Source organism: Lynx canadensis, chromosome E2 (genome assembly GCF_007474595.2).
Source record: "Lynx canadensis isolate LIC74 chromosome E2, mLynCan4.pri.v2, whole genome shotgun sequence".
In the NCBI taxonomy this organism is placed as follows: Eukaryota; Metazoa; Chordata; class Mammalia; order Carnivora; family Felidae; genus Lynx; species Lynx canadensis.
The window spans coordinates 58,303,616-58,326,612 of NC_044317.1; the positions used below are offsets into that span (position 1 = coordinate 58,303,616).

Consider the following 22,997-nt stretch of genomic DNA (forward strand, 5'->3'; position numbering starts at 1 on the left):
TAGGACCCCAGAGACTGTCTCGGGAGACCCAAGTACCCAAGTAGTCAGGTATCCAGACACAAGACTCAGCGTGAAAGTCTCCAGTGAATCCGCCCCAGACATCACCCCACCCTCTAGGATCTCCTAGCACCAGGCCCAGGAAGCAAGCCCCTATGCTCCTGGCTTCAGGAACCGGACAGACGCTGGAACACAGTGTGGACCTCCAGCCCTCTCTAAGAGACTCAACCATCCAAACACATTTTTTTTCGGGTGCAAAATTATGGGTCTCGCTTCTTCCCTAGGACATTTACCTCAGTGCTTAAACATCAGGAATCCAGCCCCACTCCCACCCCAATATTATTTCCAGACCCAGAAATCCACTATAGCAAGCACCTCTGGGGGAGAATAGTGATTTAATAAATTATGGGATAGAAGAAAAAGATATGTACACGCAGTGGGGTGCAGGGAAATCTCAGATCCTAGAAGACAGATTTGGTTTCTGGAATAAAAAATGGGATGGATCGTGTCTGCCTTTGCACCAGGGGTAGCTAGAGTTCCAGACGCGAATTTCTACCTTCCCCAGAATCCAGCAGCCTAGGCCTCCAGCCTCCTCCTCCCTCGAAGAACGAGGAAAGCCTAGCTCCCATCCCTCCTCCTCCAAGGGACCAGGAATCCAGGATACCCGCTCCCACCTGCCCTCTGTCCTCCAGGGAAACAGTTTAGACACCCAGGCCTCCCCTCCTCCTGCAAGACTCAGGTGTCTGGGACCCCAGCCCTCTGCTCTCCCAGGGCTCCAGGAATCTGGGCTCAAGTGGAGATCCAGAGTCTGAGTCTCCACTGGGGTCTCAACTCTCTTGTGGCTTAGACATTCTCATACAGCGGGTTCACGTACGAAGCCCCTTTCTCTGCTGGGGCTAGGGGTGACTGCTGGAGACCCCGCAGGATGCACTGGTGCAGGAACACGTACTGGGCCTGGGGAGGAGCACGGGGTAGGGGGTGAGGGGTGCCCTTCTGAGCCTGGGCCTGCTTTCCCCCCAGGCCCCACCGCCACCCCCCTGTGCCCTCGGGAACCCCATCACCTCAGTCTGTAGCATGAGAGGCCTGCTCTCCCTCATCTTCCGCACGTAGCTGAAGGCTCCCACAAAACGCTCACGCTCCAGCTGCCGCAGCAGGACGTCCAGGGCAATGAAGGTGCCCGTGCGGCCCACGCCAGCACTAGGCAGGAACAAGAAGGGGTCAGGCCACAGGAAGGGGGAGTCTTGGCTGATTGGAGGATCTATTTTTGGAGCATCCGGGATCAGAGTATATTATTCAGCAAGATAGCATTCTGGGGGGATACCGTGTAAGTGGTAAAAGCCAGTGTGTGTGACTCTGCCTGGAGCGCCTTCTGTCTGCCCGGCCCTGCCTCCAATGCCCTATGCGCCCTTGTCACTTTTCCCAAGCCTGAGAAGTAGGAGCCAACAGCACACCCTTTTTACAGATGGAGAAATGGAGGCTGAGAGCAGTGAGGTCGCTTGTCTGTCCCAGGTCACTCTGGAGCTGACACACGAGAAAAAGGAACTCCCAAGCTGACCATTCCAAAATATTTTTTAAACATAAACCCATTTTAAAGTAAACAGTTCAGTGCCATTTAGTACATTCGCGACGTTGTGTGACCACCACATCCAATTAGTTCCCAGACACTTTCGTCCTCCCAGAAGGAGACCCTGTACCCGCTAAGCAGTCGCTCCCCACTCTCCGCTCTCCCCAGCCCCTGGTGACCATCAATCTGGCTCTGTGGGCTTACCTATTCTGGACGTCTCCCATAAACGGGATCCTACTACATGTGACCTGTCGTGTCTGTCTCATTTCACTCAGCACCGTGTTATCAAGGTTCTTCCACATGGTGGGATGAACCAGTGCTTCGATCCTTTTTCCGGTTCAAATCAATCGTCTTAACCATTACGCAGGAGTCCCTTCTGTGCTTGGGGGAGGGGATGACCCCCTGCTGGGGACACCTCCAGGGGGTGCTATCCCGGGACAGGGCGGCAGCAGAGAATGTAAGAGTGCCACCACAGGCATCAGCTTGACCCCTTACGCCTTGAACCCAAGACGTACGCTTTCTGACTGGGTTTCCCCAGCTCTGTAATGGGGAGGAAACCCTTTTGGTCATGAGGTTGCCCTGAGGACCAGCAAGACCGTGACTGCGGAGTTTCCATCACGTCACTGGTGGTACGTGCTCCCTGAATGCAACTGTCACTGTAACCAGAGCCCCCATTTCAGAGGCTGTCGGCCACTCTGGAGCAAGCCCCTTTTCGTCCCCCCCTCCCCCCCGCCCATAACCTCCTCTACAGTCTTCAGTATGGACTACAGGAGAGTGATGGGCGGGATGAGGTTCCCGGCGTGCAGTGGAGGTGTTTCAAATGTTTCTCAAAACCTTTGACTGTTTCTCTCTCCTGCCCCTCACCCCTTCCTCCCTTCTCTCCACCGACGCATTCCCCTCCTCCTCTCTTCCATCTCCTGTAGAAGGTTCTGGTTCCTGAAACCGGCAGGGGCCGTTCTCTTAGAGCCAGCGGGTCCTCACCTGCAGTGCACAATGGGGGGGCCTCCCTCCACGGTCTGGTCCAGCCACTGCCGGACCATCTTCCAGAAGGCCAGCAAGGGGTCTGGGGAGTGGGGGACGCCGTGGTCTGGCCAGGTCATGTAGTGGAACTGACGTACACGTAGTGTCTTCTGCTCTTGGATCTAGAGAGAGGGAGGGGAGGATGGGGAGGATGGGGAGGGAGCGCTCAGCACCCCAGGGTGGGCTGGTTTCTGACTGGTGGGGGGCATCCCTGGACACACTGTGGTCCCCTGAGACAGTGACGGAAGTTTAGGCTTCAGGAGGGGTTCTGAGGAGTCAACTGCCCAGATAGTTCTGGGGGAGGGAGCGAGGGTCGGGGTGGGGCTGGCAGGGTGGAACAGACTTACGTGCCGGACCCTCAGGTCTCGTACTGTCCAGTTCTCCAGCACCTTCTCACCCTCCAGGGCCACTTGTAGGTGCCCATATGTGCATGGCTGGGCGTCTAGAGGCCAGTAGTACTCACACTTCACCTGGGGAACGACTGAGAGGTCAGAGAACCTGTCCTGATGCCCGTCTACACCGGGGCTCTTGTACTCAGTGCCTGGTGATGAGGCGAGACCTACAGGCGGCCAGGTGTAGATTCATCCCAGCCAGGAGGACCCCTCCTTCTCAAGGCCACTGGGTTATACGGACCAATGGATGCGCTGAGGGTACTGGAGGAGGTTGGGGTCACATGGGAGGTCAAGGCTCAACACCTAGACCCTGCGGATCCCTCACCCGGCCGGACTCCACACAGTTGGTCAGCATGACCAGGGTGCGGCTCTGCTGCTCCCACACCAGGCGCCAGAAGTCAGCCACCGTCTGGGGCAGGGGGCCCTGGGCTGCAATGAACTCGCGGGGGCCCCAGAGACCCTGACGGGAGAAAACAGGCAAGTCACAACCCCCTCCAGCCTCCAGTCCTTCTCTGCTCAGCTTTGCTCAACGCCCTCCCGGTTCGCAGCCACAACCTTACAGGTATGAAGCTGGCGTTGATGTAGTCGGAGCCTGGTTCCTCCTGGTGGGGCTTCAGGGACACCCGGGACCAGTCGTCTAGAGGAAGAGGCCAGCATTAGTGAAGCAGAGACAGGCATGGGAGACCCAGGAAGGTATGGAGACAAGACTGAGACCCAGGGACAGAGGTCACGCTGAGGGCACACAGGCTCTGGGAGCCCTAAGAAGGGTGGATTGACCTCAGCAGGGAGGAATGGGCCGGGTGCCCCCCTCACAGGGGGTAAGAGCTTTGTGTCCCATAGGGAATAAGGGAAGGGGCCAGGGATGGGGTATTGACAAAGTCACGGCCAGGGGTAAAGTCAGCAGAGGCCTTAAGACTCACAGGGCAGCACATTTCGGTAACGGTTCTTGGCACTGTTTTCGAGGGCTGAGGCCACCATTTGAGACTGCTTGGTGCCCTCCAGAGCCAATCGCTGCGGGCAGAGGCAGAGGGGGGGGGGAGCATGGACCCTGGAGTCTCTCCATCTTCCCCGGAGGACACCCCCGTTCAGCACCGCCCCACTCACCCCCGCGCCCTGGAATTCTGTAGCACCCACAGAAACGTGTACCATCACCCCGCAGGGCATTGGGGAGGCTTGGGGGACAGTGGGGACCAGAGAGGTAGGCGACAGAAGACACAACATGGGGAAACCAACGTGTTTCTTTAGGGCTGACCCGAGGGCCCGTAACGGTGTCACAGGCGAAAACATAATTGTGCCTGAATTTTTTTGCATAAGCAAAGAAAGGTGTGGCGAGGTCTGGGGTGGACACGTGGGGCTCAGCTCAGCCCCTCGCTTGTCACCACACCTGGTACTCCACTGCGAAGCCGCCATCCTTCTCGTTCTTCCTCACGTGGGCAGCAAAGTCTTGTGCCGGGATGTTCTCCAGGAGGCTATGGGAAAAGGGCAGAGTTTAACTTCCCTTGGCCCTGTGATCTTGGGATAAAAGAAAGGGCTTTTATTTTTTTTAAGTTTATTTTTATCTATTTTGAGAGGCAGAGAGCAAGCGGGGGAGGGGCAGAGAGAGAGAGACAGAAGCCCAAGCAGGCTCTGAGCTGTCAGCAGAGTCCGCCGTGGGGCTTGAACTCACAAACCGTGAGATCATGACCTGAGCTGAAGTCACTGAGCCACCCAGACACCCCTGGGCCTTTTTGGGGGGGGGCCTTTTTTCGCTCTTTATTTCTTTTGACCCCCTTCTCCCGACTCAACTACCCTCCACCCTCTGCCTCGGGCAACCAATATCTGTTCTCAGGTTCTATCAATCCAGTGTTTTAAATTTTTTTCAAATATGGGGCACTTGGGTAGCTCAGTCAGTTAAGCATCAGACTTAACTTCGTCAGACTTGATTTCGGCTCAGGTCATGATCTCCCAGTTCAGGAGATCGAGCCCCGCTGACAGTACAGAGCCTGCTTGGGATTCTCTCTCTGACCCCTCCCGCTCTGCCCCTGCCCTGCTCACTCTCTCTGTGTGTCTCTTTCAAAATAAATAAATAAACATTAAAAAAAAAAAAAAGGCAGGTCATTGGGACACAGGCCACATCATGGGTGAATCTGGGGAACATTATGCTAGCTCAGATAAGCCAGTCACAGAAGGACCAATACTGTGTGAATCCACTTCTGTGAGGTCCCTAGAGGAGTCAAATCCACAGAGACAGAGAGTAGACCGGGCGGGGCACCAGGGGCTGATGGAGGCGGAGGGGGGATCCTGTTCAATGGGGACAGAGTTTGGGTTTTGCAAGATGAAAAAGTTCTGGAGACAGACGGTGGGGACAGCTGCACCACAGTGGGAATGTGGGGGCGCCTGGGTAGCTCCGTCAGTTCAGCGTGAGCTCGTGAGTTCGAGCCCCGCGTCGGGCTCTGTGCTGACGGCTCAGAGCCTGGAGCCTGCTTCCGATTCTGTGTCTCCCTCTCTCTCTGGCCCTCCCCTGCTGGCTGTCTCTCTCTCAAAAATAAATAAACATTAAAAAAATTTTTTTTAAAAAGTCTTTGACCTCACACAGCTCCAGCTCCTTCTTGCTCGTCCTCCCGTAAGACAGCTTTATAAACACTGTCTTGACCCAGTTCGGAGGCCGGGGGCTAGAGGCCAGTCCAGCCCCCTTCTTGAGCAGTGGTCAATCCCACACGCCCACCACCTCGTGCATGTGGCTGTCACACGCTGAGCCACTATGCACCTGCCGTCAGCCCTCAGGCCCGGGTGCCTGACAACCAGAGGCAGCCCTTACACCCCGGAGCTCGCCCAAATCATTGCACTGGCCTCGAGCTACCCATTCCTTCCCACGGAAACCATAACTAAGGCTCTTGCCCACCATTGTCCCCACCTCCCCTGCCTCCCGACTGAGCCTGTGTGACTTACTGAGGACTCCCCTCTTGGGATCTGTTGCCTTTATCACACCTAAGCAACAACAAAGCCTGTTAACACAGCCCGTGCACGTTTAAACTGCTCACACACACCAGTTTTCTCTGCTTCTTTTCTCCACATCACCAATGCCTGGTGTCTGCAGCACCACTCCACAGGGGAGTGACCCCTTTCCCCAAAGCCCCCCTATCCTATTTGCCTCCTTATCTCCAATTCTTTTTTTTTTTAATTTTTTTAATGTTTATTTATTTTTGAGAGAGAGAGAGACAGAGCATGAGTGGGGGAGGAGCAGAGTGAGAGGGAGACACAGAATCGGAAGCAGGCTCCAGGCTCCAAGCTGTCAGCACAGAGTCCGACGCGGGGCTCGAACCCTCGAACTGGGAGATCATGACCTGAGCCGAAGTCGGACGGACGCTCAACCCACTGAGGCGCCCAGGTGCCCCTCCTTATCTCCAATTCTAAGGGCCGCCTCTCAGTCCATCCTTGGAGGGATGGCTCGGCAGCATTTAGTTCTGCTCCTGTCTTCTTCCCGGACCCGCTTCCCCCACGTGACACTCTGGTGCCACTCTGCTCCGTCGCCGAGATACCCAACATTCTCTAAACGCTCCCAGCATGCTCCTGCCCCAGGGCCTTTGCACCTGCTGGCCCCTCTTCCTGGAACGCCATTTCCCAAGATGTGCACATGAGTCTGTGCACAAATGACTTCCTCTTAGTCATCTTCTTGGTATGGCTTTACCTGGACAATTTTCTCCAATTTTCTCTAATTTTAACACCCTATCTTAAATATTCTTCTACCTTTTCTGGGGCGCCTGGGTGGCTCTGGAGTTTAAGTGTCCAAATCTTGCTTTCAGCTCAGGTCACGATCTCACGGTTGGGAGATGGAACCCCGCGTCGGGCTCTGTGCTGGGCATGAAACCTGCTTGAGATTCTCTCTCTCACTCTCACTCTCTCGCTCTCTCTGCCCCTCCCCCGCTTGCCCTCTCTCTCAAAAACAAAAGGAAAAAATAATAAAATAAAATCGGCTTCTACCTTTTCTATCGCCACCTCTTGCTCCACTGCCTCCTGTATCACAACCTCTATTATCTTGTTTATTAATGATTTTTTTGTGCTCGAATGTAAGCTTCGCGAAGGCAGGAATCTTTTGTTTCTCTCACGGTGTCCTCTGTGCCTAGAACAGTGCCTGACACATGATACACGTGCTGAGTGAATCTTTTGTTGGAGGCACATAGTCCCAGAGCTGGAGTCGGTTCCAGAGCCCCTGGCCCAGGCTGGAGGGGGGCGATGAAAGGCTTGTGAGCCTTGGGGCAGAGAGCACTGCGTGTCGGGGTTCGCTGAGCCCACCCGTTGACCTATCCAGTGACCAGCAAGCACCCCCTCGATTTGACCCGACAGTGCTTCTTCCAGATGCTTCTCCAACGCCTTCTGCTTACCTGGAGCTCAGAGCCTTGGGTGCCGGTTTCCTCTGCCTCTTCTTGTGCCTGGGAAAGAGACATTGGAACCGAAGGCTTGGGGGGGTCAGGCCGGAACAGGGATCCTCACCCTCTCCCTGCCACCCCGTCCCCACCCGAAGACGGTCAGTCAGCCCTGTGACGAGTCCCACCTCTTCTTCAGGAAGAAAATCAGCAGGCCCACCAGGATGAGAAACAGGACCACACCGACGACGGCTCCGGCGATGACCCCTGGGTTAGGAGGTACGGGGACCGTTGGAGTCAGCCTCTTCCACGGGCAACCTGTCTCTCCTACCTCTGTCCTCACCCAGACTGTGACTGGAGGGCTGACAGGGCAGATGCGAGGGCAGAGAAAGGAGAGGAGAGGGCCTCTGGATAGAGCCCCACCTCCCACCCAACTTTCCCGAGGAGCCTGGTCCAAAGATATCATTTGCTCAGGTAACCTGGCTGCCAAAGTGCCTCTTCCCCTCCTCGGCCCAGATTAATGATTCTCGGCGTGGGCGATTCTGTCACCGATGACTGGGGACATTCTGGGTTGGCACCATGGGAGTGGTGTTGCGCTGGCATCCAGCAGGCAGGGGTCAGGGGCGCTGCTCAACATCCTACAATGTACAGGACGGCCCCCACGGCAAAGAACGATCCATCCCCAAAGGTCAGTGGGTCAAGATTGAGAAACCACATTGACGGCATTGATGCCTCCCGCCAGAACAGAGACTCGTGTGCTCAGAGGTTCTGTTTGCTAGCAGAAGGGCACCCCTGCAGTGGTGGTGCCCACGGTCTTGGCCCCAGGCTCTAGTGGGCACAGATCCCTCAGGGTCTGTCCTTAGACATCTGGTCTTGGAGCAGACTCCAGCCCACAGCCTACCTCCATCAGCTGTCGTGGCCCCAGGATGCAGCTTCCCAACAGCCCTGGTTACGAGGACCTGTCAACAGGCTCTAGAAGGGTCTCACACAGCCCATTCCCCTAATGGACCTGGTCCCCATGGACACAGGCATCTTTCCTCTCCCTTCCAGAGACCCTCTTTGCTGCTAAGCAAGAGACGTTCCTGGGCAGCAGGAACCAGAGAAGCCCAGTTGGGCATCTATCTATCATTGCCCCAACCTGCCATCTCTCTCCAGATAAGAGACGCAATCTTATAAGAGGTCCTGATTCATAGAAGGTGACAGATGGGGCCCAGTGAAGCTTATGGCCACCATCAAAGGTATATGATCAGAGTTTTACTAAGTATGAGGCCCAAACCTCTCCCAAATACGCCACCGATGAGTGGAAAATGGTGCAGTCGTGTTGGGGAAAAAAAGTTTGGCACTTCTCCAGAAGATAAACACAGAGTTAAGTACTTGATCCCACAACTCCATTCCTGGGGATATACCCAAGAGAAAGAAAGTTCCTTTCTGCACGGGAATGGGTACATGAATGTCCATAGCACCATTACTCGTAACAGCCAAAGAGTGGAGACCACCCAACGGACCCATCCACAGACGAACGGATAAACGAAATGTGGTCTCTGCATACAGTGGAATATTATTTAACAATAAAAGGCAATGAAGCACCGATACATGCTGCAACATTGATGGACCTTAGAAATGGTACAGCAGGTGAGAGAAGCCGGCCACCAAAGACTGATGACATACATCACAGAAGGATGATGATATTTTTAGGAGACGTCCAAAACAAGCAAATCTATAGAGACAGAAGATAAATTTGAGATTACCGAGGCCAGGTTGGTGGGGAAGTGAGGGAATTAGGGGCTGATGGTGTAAGGAGGTGATTTTTCTTTAGTGAGTAATGAAAATAGTGTAAGAGTGATGGGTTGGCCAAGTCCTGTGGGTGTAGTGAAGCCATTAGCTGTACTCTGTCAGTGGGTGAATTGTATGGTATGTGAATTATATCTCAAGAAAGCGGTTTTGAAGAAAGCAGCAAAGAAAGCAAACAGGGAAACACAAAGGACCCCTTGTGTAGGTAAGACTCCTTCACAACAGAGCCCGATGGGATCTAGAGAGCCTTTCACCGTAGCTCTGTCCCCGTGGGGAGCTGCTTACCTGCATTCTCCGTGTGGCAGGTCACAGGGGCAGACGGGGCCCTCATTCCATCCCAGATGGTGGTGACGGTGGCTGGGTAAGACTGAGCTGGCTGGAGATCCCACACAGACACGCCCCTCCCACAGGACGATACATTCTGGCAGTCCCACTGTCCACCCACCTGCAACTCAAAGGCCTCGTAGCCTCCCACGGGGCAGGACCAGGTCAAGATGACCCCGTGGCCCCCAGAGGTGCTGATGCAGGAGGTGATGGTGACTGGGCTCGGGGCTGGGTGGAGGGGACAGGAGGAGTCAGTAGGAGCCATACAGGGTGCCTTTCCATCTCCCCACCCGACCCCCACTTCCCGCCGCTGGTGCCAATTCTCTGAGAACTAGCACATCCTTTCCCTCCCAAAACCAAAACACCTCTCTTCAGCTCTCATTTTCTTTCCTCCCCCAATGGACACGCAACAGATCCCTTCGGACTACCACTCCCATGAGCCCTTGGGCTCTCTGTATCACTGCAGCTTAGCAAGGCATGACCCCATGGCCTGATGGGATTTGAAGTCCACTCCCCCCCCCATCGCCCCAAGGTCCAACCTCAGCTCCCACCAGGTAGAAGGGGGCCCATCTCACCTGTGGATGCAAGGAGGCTCTGCGCATAACCGGTCACGTTGTTCCTGTCTGCCCACACGCTGAAGGTGTACAGAGTCCCGGGTTCCAGGGTCTGCACCTCATACCAACTGTCATTGGTCCTGCCTGTGTGGTTGGTCTGATGTCCCTGGGGGTCTTGCTGTCCCTGGGGATGTCCCCCAGGGGTCCACTGGACCCAGTACGTGTAGAGCTGAGAGTGAGGGTCTGTGGGGACCTTCCACCGCAGAATGATTGAGTTGCTCGTCTGGTTTTCCTTGTGTACATCCATGACTGTGTTGGGAGCTGAGGAGGGAGGACGGGAGGTCAAGGGGGCGGGTGTATCCTCAAGGACCCTCCCGCCTGAGCCTGCCCACCTCCCCTGACCCCTCAGTCACCAGACGAGTCCACTTCCTAAGAAGAGTGAACCGCAAAAAAGAGGCCAGGTGGGGACCAGGATCACCGGGGCCCTCTCTGTCCTGAGTCTATCGCCCTGGGTCCTACGCATCACCTTTCTCAGGTGAGCAGACCGAGGCAGGGTCTTTCGTTATTTCTGGGCCCTTCTTTCTTTCTTTTTTTTTTTTTTTAATTTTTTTTTAACGTTTTATTTATTTATTTTTTATTTTTTTTTTCTTCGTTTTTATTTATTTTTGGGACAGAGAGAGACAGAGCATGAACGGGGGAGGGGCAGAGAGAGAGGGAGACACAGAATCGGAAACAGGCTCCAGGCTCCGAGCCATCAGCCCAGAGCCCGACGCGGGGCTCGAACTCACGGACCGCGAGATCGTGACCTGGCTGAAGTCGGACGCTTAACCGACTGCGCCACCCAGGCGCCCCACGTTTTATTTATTTTTGAGACAGAGAGAGACAGAGCATGAACGGGGCAGGGGCAGAGAGAGAGGGAGACACAGAATCAGAAGCAGGCTCCAGGCTCTGAGCCATCAGGCCAGAGCCCGACGCGGGGCTCGAACTCACGGACCGCGAGATCGTGACCTGAGCTGAAGTCGGACGCTTAACCGACTGAGCCACCCAGGCGCCCTCGGGCTCTTCTTTCTTGACGGAGCTGTTGTCTTTAGTCTTCTTAGCCCAAATAGCCGAAGACTAAACAGTTCCAGGCTCCATGCACACACAGTGAACCTAGTTCCTGGGGGTAATTTTGGCTCCTGTCATACTTGGAACCCTTCACATATAGGCTGAGAGCTGGGTTGCTTGGGGTTCAGCTAGTATACTGGGATGAGCCGTGCCCTTCTGTCTTCTGGCTTTGTTGGTTCCTGAGGGGTGGTGCTGGATGGTCAGGGGCTCTCTTCATCCCCAAAGACAGACCTCGCAATTAGAAAGTTCTGGCTGCAGAGGACGGACTCTTCCTAGAAGGCAGACTTACAAGCTCAAGGTTCTATGAGGCTAGATGGGGTCGCCAAAGTCTCCCCAACCCTCTCTCTCTCTCTCCCATCCCAATAGTACTGGCTCTGTCTAGAACCAGCGCGAGTCTCACCAGTGGCTCCAGTGAGTGTCCGGTTGTCACTGCTGACTTCATTCCTCTCTGCCCAGACGGTGATGGTGTACAAGCTCCCAGCTTCCAGTTCTGTTAGTATGATCCCGGTATCTGTGGTGTTCCGGATGCTAATGGCGCTGGCGCTCTCCTTGACCCATGAGACCCCGTAGGTGTAGAGAGGATGATCTGGGTCCGGGGGAGCTGTCCAGCTCAAGGTGATGGAGCTGTTGGTCTGCTTCTGCACACTGAGGCTCGTCACTGCGTTGGGGACTGGCAGAAGGAACAGAGGGTCAGAATATCCTCTCCCTGGTCCACGAGAGTCCAAAACACACGGACGGACCTCCTCCTGGGGCAGCCAGCCTTGTTAAAGAGCATTTCTAGACAGGGAACCTGGGGGTAGGGACGGGACACTGAAGCCTTATGCTCAGCCGCAGACTCCCAGACAGGCCCGTCCCCAGAAAAGGCCACCTCTCTCCTGTGGACTCAGGATGTGGGCACGGCTCGGCGAGACCGTAAAGACGGTGGCTGCATCCCAGAACCCAAAGGTGGTGCCACCTTTGCTGGTTCTTCAGCTCTCACCGAAAGAGAGAGTGGGCATTGATGTTTGTCATCAGGGGGCTTACTGGGGTTCTTGTCTGGAACCAGCACAGAATTCATTCTTTTCTGCCCACACAGAGAGAATTTATACAAGGTCCCAGTTTTGGGTCCCTCTACCGTGAAGCTGAAGGTTTGGATAAGTGTTGGGTCTCAGTTCTGTCTCCCTCTCCAGTTCACTGGACCCAATAAATGTAGTCCCAAAGGCCAGGGCCCAGGGGGCACCTGCCAATCTGAGTGATGGAGTTGATGGCCTGAGCTTCCATTCTCAAGACCGTGATACAGTTGGGAACCAGGAGAAGAGTCGGAGGGTCAGAGTGTCCACATTCCATGGTACCTAATGTCCCCACAGTTGAGGCAACGTGCCTGTGCTCCCTACACAGTCCTGGTGGCTAAGGAGAGACACCCCCTAGTCTTAATGTCTGTATTCTAGAGGGTCCCAGACCCTGACTGATCCCAGCTCAGAACGTGTGATGTTCTTTCTTCAACTCCTGGTCAACGTGACCCAAAGAGATGCTCAAAAATAAATAAACGTTTTTTATTTTTTTTAATTTTTTTGTGACGTTTATTTATTTTTGAGACAGAGAGAGACAGAGCATGAACGGGGGAGGGTCAGAGAGAGAGAGGGAGACACAGAATCGGAAGCAGGCTCCAGGCTCTGAGCTGTCAGCACAGAGCCCGACGCGGGGCTCGAACTCACGGACCGCGAGATCGTGACCTGAGCCGAAGTCGGCCGCTCAACCGACTGAGCCACCCAGGCGCCCCTAAATAAACGTTTTTTAAAGGGGAGAGAGAGAGAACTGCAGCAGGTGGCACTCACCTGTGGTGGCGTTGCAAGTTGTCGCGGAGCGGGCGACTCCATTTCTCTCTGCCCACACGGCAAATTCATACAAGGACCCGGCTTGCAGTCCGCCCACCACGAAGCTGGTGTCGGTCGTGTTCTGTATCTCACCCCCAGTCCGCTGGATCCAGTAGGTGTAGTTCTGAAAGTCAGGGTCATCTGGCTCCTCCCAGATCAGGGTGACGGAGCTGGTGGTCTGAGCCTCTACCTTCAAGTTCCTGACGGGATAGGGGCCTGAAAAATTAGGGAAAGGGGTCCGGTGTCAGCAAGGGAGCAGCTCAGGGGTACAGTCAGTGTACATTTTTAGCCCTCAAAGTGTCCAGTCCTGCCTCGACTACTGGTCCCAGGAGAGGTAAGGCGTGTGGTCTAGACCAGCGCTTGTCCAACTTCAGTGTGCGTACATGACACGGGGGATCTCGTTAAGATTCGGGTTCTCGTTCGGTGGGTCTGAGATGAGACCCAGACTCTGCATCTCCAGCCGGTTCTCGGCACACGCCGGCACTGCCCACCCATGGACCGGAGTTTGAGTAGCAAGGGTCTAGACCAGCAGTTTCCAACAGAATTGCTGCAAAGATGGAAATGCTGTCCCAAGGCCCAGTATAAGAGACACTATCCCAGGGGGATACGGAGGGGGACTGGGACCCCCTCATCTGAGCTCTTGAGCACATAAAACATGAAACTGGATTTTCCATTTTAGTGAACTGAATTTTAAATAGCCCCACGGGGGGCGCCTGGGTGGCTCAGTTGGTTGAGCGGCCGACTTCAGCTCAGGTCGTGATCTCGCGGTCCGTGAGTTCGAGCCCCGCGTCGGGCTCTGTGCTGACAGCTCAGAGCCTGGAGCCTGTTTCGGATTCTGTGTCTCCCTCTCTCTGACCCTCCCCCGTTCATGCTCTGTCTCAAAAATAAATAAACGTTAAAAAAAAATTAAATAGCCCCACGGAGGTGACGGGGGGAGGGGCTGCTATATTGGCCAGAGCGGCTCTAGAGCGAGGAAACTGTCCACGTCAGGATGATGGAGCTGACGATCGGAGTTTGCATCGTCAAGACCAGACACGGTTGAGAACCAGAAGAAGAGTCAGAGGGTCAGGGTGTCCACGTCCCATGGTTCCATGGTTCCTCCTCAAGCAGAACAAAAGGGAATGAAACAGGGGGCGGGACCTGAGGAACCTTCGAGGGTCTTCCTGGAGCCAGGAACCTTGTTCTTCTCTGCCCAAACAGAAAATTCACATGAGGACAGTGACTGAAGTCCTGCCCCACTCCCCACTTTGTAACTGGTGACGGTCCTGTTTTGGGTCTCACTTTTGTCACTGTCTCCATGCCACTGGACCCAGTCAGTAGGTGCACCTCTGAGGCTCTGGGTCCTTGGGGACCTCCCGGTGCAGAGTGATAGAGCTGTTGGTCCAAGTCTCCCCCCTCAGGTTTCTCACAGGGCTGGGGGGGGGGCTGAAAGCTGGGACTGTGCGGGGTCGGGAGGGGTCCTAAGCTCCGTGTGACCGCTGAGCCCTTGTGCTATCGGTGCAAAATACACACTGTGCTTTGAGGAGCAGGTATGAAGTTAAGAAAATATCTTGGGGCGCCTGGGGGGCTCAGTCGGTTGAGCGTCCGACTTCGGCTCAGGTCATGATCTCACGGTTCTTGAGTTCAAGCCCTGCATCAGACTGTGTGCTGACAGCTCAGAGCCTGGAGCCTGCTTCCGATTCTGTATCTCCCTCTCTCTCTGCCCCTCTTCAACTCGTTCTGTCTCTCTCTCTCTCTCTCTCTCTCTCTCTCTCTCTCTCTCAAGAAATAAACATTTAAAAAATGTAAGCTATCTTCTGGTTCTTTTATATGTCGATTACATTTCAAAATGATAATATTGATAATATTTGGGGGCACGTGGCTGACTCAGTCAGTAGAGCACGCGACTCTTGATCTCAGGGGTGTGGGTTCGAGCCCCAGGTTGCTCGTGGAGCCTGCTTTTGAAAATGGATAAGCCTGGGTGACTCAGTCAGTTAAGCATCTGACTCTTGATTTTGGCTCAGGTCATGATCTGACCTGGGTTTGAGCCCCATGTCGATCTCTGTACTGACAGTGAGGAGGCTTCTTGGGATTCTCTCTCTCTCTCTGCCCCCTCCCACTTGCTCGCACATGTGCTCTCTCTCTCTCAAAATAATTAAATAAACTTTAAAAAATGATAATATTTTGGATCTATTGAGCGAAATAAATTCTCACTTTATAATTGATTTCATGTTTCATTTTACTAGTTTTAAATTTCTTTGTCTTTTTTTTTTATTTAAAAAATTTTTTTTCCAACGTTTTTATTTATTTTTGGGACAGAGAGAGACAGAGCATGAACGGGGGAGGGGCAGAGAGAGAGGGAGACACAGAATCGGAAACAGGCTCTGAGCCATCAGCCCAGAGCCCGACGCGGGGCTCGAACTCCCGGACCGCGAGATCGTGACCTGGCTGAAGTCGGACGCTTAACCGACTGCGCCACCCAGGCGCCCCAATTTCTTTGTCTTTTTAAGTAATCTCTACACCTCATGTGGGGCTCAAACCCACAACCTGGAGATCAAGAGTCACATGCTCTTGATCTGACCCAGCCAGGCACCCATCTTTTTACTTATTTTTAAAGTGGTTGACATTGGGGCAACTGGGTGGCTCGGTCGGTTAAGCGTCCGGCTTCCGCTCAGGTCGTGATCTCACGGTTCGGTTCGTGGGTGGGAGCCTGGCTTTGGGCTCTGTGCTGACAGCTCAGAGCCTGGAGCTGCTTCGGATTCTGTGTCTCCCTCTCTCTTTGCCCCTCTCTTGCTCATGCTCTGTCTCTCTCTCTCTCTTTCAATAAATAAACAAACATTAAAGTGGTTGATCGAAAACTTAAATTTACACATTTGGCTTCCGTTCAATTTCTCTTGGGCGACAGAACCTGCTATGTCCTTGTCGCTGCCGGCCACCTTTTGGGAAAAGCAGAAGTCGAGAACATGGCCATGACTGCCTCTCACCCGTGCTGTTTTGCAGAGTCTGCTTGGAGCTGTTGGTCTTATCCTGCTGCACCCACACGGAAGACTCATGCGGAGACCTGGGCCCAAGTCCGTCCACCGTGAAACTGGCGTCGGTCGTGCGTGGGGCCTCAGTTCCGCCATCCCGTCCGGTCCACAGGCCCCAGGGGGTGTGGTGCCTCCGGTCCAGGCCACGGGGCGTCTGCCACTGCAGGGTGATGGAGCTGGGGGTCCGGGCCTCCGCAGTCAGGTTCCTGCCGGGGCTGGGGGCTGAGGATCAGGAAGGAGGGCCCGGTGTGAGCACAGGAGGTCAGTACTGGGCCTTCCACGACGCCCAGCGCTTGCCTGAGTCCAGAAAGGACCGTTTCCTTGAGTGCCGGCCATGGATCACCGTGCCCTCCGTGAGACCACCTCCCCACACCAGAGCTCACACGGGTTTGGGTGCAACCTCTCCGTGTGGGCGGTAGACTCAGCAGGGGTCACTCACCAGCCGCCCTGGCCCCTGTCCAGCTGCACAGGCCCTGGGAGAACACAGAGGGGAGAGTCAGACTCTGAGCCTCGTGTCTCCCTTGACCCAGGGGAGACTGCAGGGCTGGTGGCAGGGGGGAGGGGGAGGAGGGATCTGGCCAGCCACCTGTCCTCTGCCCTAACCCAAGTCACTGGGGCCTGAGGGAGAGGAGGGACACAGCCAGCTGTCTCCTCCCTCGAGGCTCTGCTCTAACAAAGGTCACTGCAACATCCATCTGTCTTTTCTTGGTGTGTGTGTGCTGCAGCCGGGAGTGTGGCAGGGGCGGGGCTCCGGGGACCCAGGAGCTAGGGTTGGCTCCACTGATAAGGCCAGGGGATAATGGTTACACATTCAGAAAAATATGGCTCTGGAAGACGAGGGGCAGGAAGTTAATCAGCAAAGTGGTAATGGGGGAAGATACTGAGGTTGGGGACCAGGAGCCAGACACCTGGTCTGAGGGAGGAGGGGCCGGGGGCCAGGACTCCTGGGTCTGAGGGAGGAGGGGCTGGGGCCTGGACTCCTGAGTCTGATGGAGGAGGGGCTGAGGGGTCTGGACTCCTGGGTCTGAGGGAGGAGGGGCTGAGGGGTCTGGACTCCTGGGTCTGAGGGAGGAGGGGGCTGGGGGTCTGGACTCCTGGGTCTGAGGGAGGAGGGACTGGGGTCAGGACTCCTGGGTCTGAGGGAGGAGGGGCTGGGGGTCTGGACTCCAGGGTCTGAGGGAGGAGGGGGCTGGGAGTCTGGACTCCTGGGTCTGAGGGGGGGGGGGCTGGGGGCCTGATTCCTGGGTCTGAGGGAGGAGGGGCTGGGGGCCAGGACTCCTGGGTCTGAGGGAGGAGGGGGCTGGGGGCCTGATTCCTGGGTCTGAGGGAGGAGGGGCTGGAGTCTGGACTCCTGGGTCTGAGGGAGGAGGGGCTGGAGTCTGGACTCCTGGGTCTGAGGGAGGAGGGCACTGGGAGCCTGGACCTTTGGGTCTGAGGGAGGAGGGGCTGGGGGCCTGGACTCCTGGGTCTGAGGGAGGAGAGGCTGGAGTCTGGACTTCTGGGTCTGAGAGAGGAGGGGCTGGAGTCTGGACTCCTGGGTCTGAGGGAGGAGGGGCTGGGGACAGAACTCCAGGATCTGAGGGAGGAGGGGGCTGGGGGCAGGACTCCTGGGTCTGAGGGAGGAGGGGGCTGGGGGCAGGACTCCTGGGTCTGAGGGAGGAGGACCTGGGACCGGGACTCCTGGGCCTGAGGGAGGAGGGGCTGGGGGTCAGGACTCCTGGGTCTGAGGGAGGAGGGGCTGGGGGCCTGGACTCCTGGGTCTGAGGGAGGAGGGGCTGGGGGTAGTACTTCTGGGTCTGTGGGAGGAGGGGGCTGGGGCAGGACTCCAGGGTCTGAGGGAGGAGGGGGCTGGGGCAGGACTCCAGGGTCTGAGGGAGGAGGGGCTGGGGGCCAGGACTCCTGGGTCTGAGGGAGGAGGGGCTGGGGGCCAGGACTCCTGGGTCTGAGGGAGGAGGGGGCTGGGGGCAGGACTCCTGGGTCTGAGGGAGGAGGACCTGGGACCGGGACTCCTGGGCCTGAGGGAGGAGGGGCTGGGGGTCAGGACTCCTGGGTCTGAGGGAGGAGGGGCTGGGGGTCTGGACTCCTGGGTCTGAGGGAGGAGGGGCTGGGGGTCAGGACTCCTGGGTCTGAGGGAGGAGGGGCTGGAGTCTGGACTCCTGTGTCTGAGGGAGGAGGGCACTGGGAGCCTGGACCTCTGGGTCTGAGGGAGGAGGGGCTGGGGGCCAGGACTCCTGGGTCTGAGGGAGGAGGGGGCTGGGAGCACGACTCCTGGGTCTGAGGGAGGAGGCCTGGGGCCGGGACTCCTGGGTCTGAGGGAGGAGGGGCTGGGGGTCTGGACTCCTGGGTCTGAGGGAGGAGGGTCTGGGGCCCGGACTCCTGGGTCTTCGAGGGCACGCCTGAGTCCTGCCAGAAAGCACAGTTCACTGTCACAGTGGACGGCAGTATCTGAGAGCCCAGGTGTGAGGCTCACTGACAAGCCGGAAGCCTGATTCCTTCTCCGGGAAGCTCCTACTCCCTCAGGACCCCAGCTCCCCACCCCTGTTTGGGAGCACTCACCAGCAGCACCAGGCTCCCCCAGGCCCCGAGGCTCCCTCCGGTCCCCATCATGTCTCCAGACACTGCCGAGGGACCCAGGTGTCCCAGCCCTGACCTTCCACCTGCTGGACTTTAAACGCGAGAATTTCCCCTTTCTGAGTCTCATGGTGGTGAAGCCACGGGCCAGGGTGGGAAGGGAGGAGGAGGAAGTGGAGGCTCCCGGCCCCGCCCCACCCCTCAGCCCTGGTCCTCACCTCTGCGCACTCCTGCGCTCCGGCCCCGCCTCTCAGGCCTGCCGTGGGGTCTCCCCTCCCGCGTCCCCTCACGCTGCCCCACCCAAATCGCCTGGGTCAGGGGCCGCTTCCCCGCCGCCGCCGCCGCCATGAATGCACAGAGCAGGTCCTGAATGGTCAGGCCGGAGTCAGGCCTGGGAAAGAGACCGCTCCAGCTCCATCTGTCAAGGGGCAGAGGAGGCTGGGTCCAAAGCCCTGTCCTGCGGTGGGCCCTGTGCATTGACTCAGGCCCCGTCACCTCTCCCTGCCTCCACAGCACAGCGGCCCTCACGGTGTGAGCCCTGTTCATTATCACTCCTGTCTGCCTATCACATATGACATGGCATATGGGCCCCCCGCCCCCCCCTCCCGCCAGGTGCACCCTCCTCCTGTCCTCCAACCATCTCCCTCCTCCCCTTCCCTGGGGAGGCAGTCAGAGATGGACCACACTGGGTTGGACGGGGTCAGGACCCTGTGCTATTTCCGTCACAGGCCAAACTGTTAGTATTTGCTTATTTGCCTCGCCCGCCCCGTTTGACCTTGACCAAGTGGCTTAGACTCGCAGTGACTCAGATTCCCCAGCTGTAAAAACGTGAATACAACTGCTTATCGATATACTGTGGGTAAGAAATGACTGCGTACATATAAAATCTTAGAATGATGGCCGGCCCTTTTAAAACGCTTGATAAATCATAGCCACATTTATTTATTTGTAATGGTTGTTCGTTTATTTATTTTGAGGGAGTGCAAGTGAGCAGGGGAGGGGCAGAGACGAAAATCCCAAGCAGGCTCCACACTGTCAGTGCAGAGCCCGACACAGGGCCTGAACCCACAACCGTGAGATTGTGACCTGAGCCAAGATGGAGTTGGATGCTTAACCAACTGAGCCACCCAGGCGCCCCGATTTTTGGGTCATCCCTAAGACCTCCAGAGTCCAGAAGAGCTTTTCAGGGCATTTTTGTTGACTTACTCATTCTGTTCATTCCTACCACCAACCACCTGTGTGACCTTACCAGCCTCCTCCAGAGCGAAGGACCCGAGAGCAAGAACAACATAGAAGTCACACTATCCTTGATGACCTTGCCTCAGAAGGCACACACCATCATTTTCAGCACATCCTCCTCAGGATGCCAGTCAGCCCCTTTCATGTGGGAGCGGACCACACAAGAATGTGGAAGCTGGAAGCATGGACCCCTGGGGCCATCTTGGATGCAGGCAGCGACCCCATCATGTGCACACATAGTAACACGTTGGCCATTTCTACCACTTTCTGTAACATGAATCCCCGTTTGTCAAGCACATGGGATAAAGTGGGAAGCAGGGAGAGGCAGTTACCACTTTACTGCTGGCTCTGGGAGCATCTCGGTGCTTCGACACCATCCCTGCCCCAGAGGAGGAAGAGGGGGCTCAATTCTGTGCCCCAGGCATTTCATCAGCCTGTTTCTTTTAGGATGAGTCTTCTGTCCAAGGTGTCCCCAGGGTACCCAGGGCATTTGCACCTACCCTATTTCTAAAGACAATGATCTTGACAGTGGGGTTCAGCTACCCATTCATTCCAGGTACCTGTCTCCGTGGGGCTCTGCTCACCTGCGTTCTCCCTGTGGCAGGTCAGAGGCAGACGGGGCCCTTATTCCATCCCAGACGGTCATGACCATGGCCCGGTAGGACTGAGCTGGCCAGAGATCCCACATGGACAGGCTCCTCCCACAGGAAGATCCGTCCTGGGGGGGTCTAGCCAATCTTCTTCTTCCCAAAACCAAAATACCTCTTCAGCTCTCATTTTCTGTCCTCCCCCAATGGACACGCAACAGATCCCTTCGGGCTACCACTCCCATGAGCCCTTGGGCTCTCTGTATCACTGCAGCTTAGCAAGGCATGACCCCATGGCCTGATGGGATTTGGAGTCCACTCCCCTCCCATCGCCCCAAGGTCCAACCTCAGCTCCCACCAGGTAGAAGGGGGCCCATCTCACCTGTGGATGCAAGGAGGCTCTGCGCATAACCGGTCACCTTGTTCCTGTCTGCCCACACGCTGAAGGTGTACAGAGTCCCGGGTTCCAGGGTCTGCACCTCATACCGACTGTCACTGGTCCTGCCTGTGTGGCTGACGTGATGTCCCTGGGGATCTTGCTGTCCCTGGAGATGTCCTCCAGGGTTTCGCCGGACCCAGTAGTACATGTAGAGCGGAGAGTGGGGGACTGTGGGGACCTTTCACCGCAGTTCTCTTGTGCAAATTCGTGACCGTGTTGGGAGCAGGCAAGTGGGGGTGCGGTTCCTGGAAACATCTCCCTCACCTGCTCTCTGCCCCAGAGCACCTGTAGGTATCCTTACTCGGTGAAGGGGTATGTGTCTCAGCCTCCCAGGCCCCCTTCCTCCAGTGGAGCGTCCATGATGTTGGGTCTCCCACCTGTCACATCCTCCTAGCCCAGGGGACCCAGTAGGTGGAGGGTGAATGGAGTCTTTTGGGTGAGGCCAAAGTCCGGAGCTGGCTGAGTCTGGAGACCAGAAACTTGGACGTGGATACTTTAGGGTATGTCTTGTCTTCTAAAGCTCTCTCAGAGATAGATTGGGAATGTGTGGTGATTGCCCAGCCCTGTTGCTAAGGAGGGACACCCCCTAGCAACAGGGCTCCATCCCTTGAGCTCAAATGAACTGTCCAGATCCTCGAAAAGAGGCCCAGAGCAGCCCCTTCCTACCAGCCCAGAAGTGCCAAATCCCGAACAGTTGTGTGTCTCACCTGTGGGCAGGTCAAAGACTTGGGTATCACTACAGACTCCACTCCTTCTCTCCTGGATGGTGAAGGTGTACCAGGCCCTCCTTTCCAGTCCCCCCACCATGACCCATGTCCCTGAGGTGTTCAGGATCTCACTGGCGAAACCTGGCTCACAGCACTGGACCCCGTAGGTGTAGGGTGGATGGTCAGGGCCCAGAGGAGCTGTCCACATCAGGATGACAGAGCTCATGGTGTGGTCCTGTGTCCCCTGGTCTGTCACCGGATTGGGCACTAAGAGACGGGACACGGTCAGCATTTCCAAATCCCTGAGTACCTGCACCACACCGGGACAGACCTGGGTGCTGAGGACGTTCTCTAGAACGAGGGCCCAGAAGCTAGAAGCCTAGGATGGGATGTCAGTCTGGGGCCCTCCGCCCCTGATCTGTGAGTCAGGAGGCCCCACAGACATCATTTCCTGTTCTCCTCGTTAGAGCCAGATGACCACATCTCACCTGTGGACACGCTGCCTACGTGTCTCAACAAGGTCATGGGAGTGTAGGCTCCCACAGTACTCTGCTAGAGCACTGTCTTCACTAACTACCTCCTACTGTTGCCTCAAAGCTGGAAGTGGTCTTTGCTAATCCTCAACTCGGTGACTGTTGTGGGTCGAATTGTGTTGTGTCCCTCAAAAAGACATGTCCACATCCTAACCCCTGGTGCCTGTGAATGGGGCCTTATTTGGAAGTAGGGTTTTTGCAGGTGTAACCAATGTAAGATGAGTTTGCACGGATTACGACGAGCCCTAAATGCAATGACTGGTGTCCTTAGAAGGAGAGAGAAATTTGGACACAAACAGCAAGAATATACCCTGGGAGGCTGGAGGTGGAGATCGGCGTGATGTGTCTTCAGACCAAGGAAGGCCGAAGGTCACCAGCTAGGAGAGGCAAGAAAAGATTCTTGAGGCTCCAAACGGACTGTGACCAACACCTCGATTTCAGAATTCCAGCTTCCAGAACTGTTGCTTTAAGCTCTCCGTTGGTGGCGCTTTCTTATGCCAGCCCCAGGCAACAAATGCAACGACCTTACTTTTACTCTTTGGTAGCGTCATCCCTAGGGAGGGTCATTTGTCTCCTGGAGACGTGCAGAGGGTCTCACTCTGTCCTGTTCACACGAAGAATTCATACAAAGTTGGGGTTCAAGTGCATCCACAACAAGCCAGGGTCTCTGAGGTGCTGTGAGCACCACCTGGGATGCTCTCCTTCGACAGCTGGATCCCATAGAAGTATATCTGAGGGCCTGGACCCTCAGAGACCTCCCTTCTCGGGGTGATGGAGCTGGAGTCTGAGCCTCCACCCTTAGGCTTCTGACTGGGATGGAGCCTGCAAAGGGGAAGATAGGCCTGTTAGGAGAAGGCATCAGACAGTCCCCTGCTCCTTCTTCCACCCCGAGCCCATCCACAAACCCCAGAAAGCACAGTTCCCAACAGTTCTGCAAGGACCCCCCCCCCCCGAGTCTTCCGGAGGGA

At 56.1% G+C, this 22,997-nt stretch overlaps 1 protein-coding gene across 1 annotated transcript; it reads right to left on the minus strand.

Moving 5' to 3' along the window:
* Positions 1-355: 355 nt before the first annotated feature.
* PTPRH (protein tyrosine phosphatase receptor type H) lies at positions 356-18,709 on the minus strand. Its single transcript, XM_032591383.1, has 17 exons — positions 18,510-18,709; positions 16,393-16,426; positions 15,909-16,175; positions 12,907-13,161; positions 11,493-11,762; positions 10,007-10,306; positions 9,393-9,659; positions 7,505-7,583; positions 7,335-7,382; positions 4,358-4,442; positions 3,894-3,984; positions 3,534-3,610; positions 3,299-3,433; positions 2,929-3,051; positions 2,543-2,703; positions 1,059-1,194; positions 356-951 (listed from the first exon to the last, which is right to left on the minus strand). Exons 1-17 carry the CDS (start codon positions 18,558-18,560, stop codon positions 841-843), a joined length of 2,490 nt encoding a protein of 829 aa, XP_032447274.1. The 5' UTR covers positions 18,561-18,709; the 3' UTR covers positions 356-840.
* Positions 18,710-22,997: the final 4,288 nt, after the last annotated feature.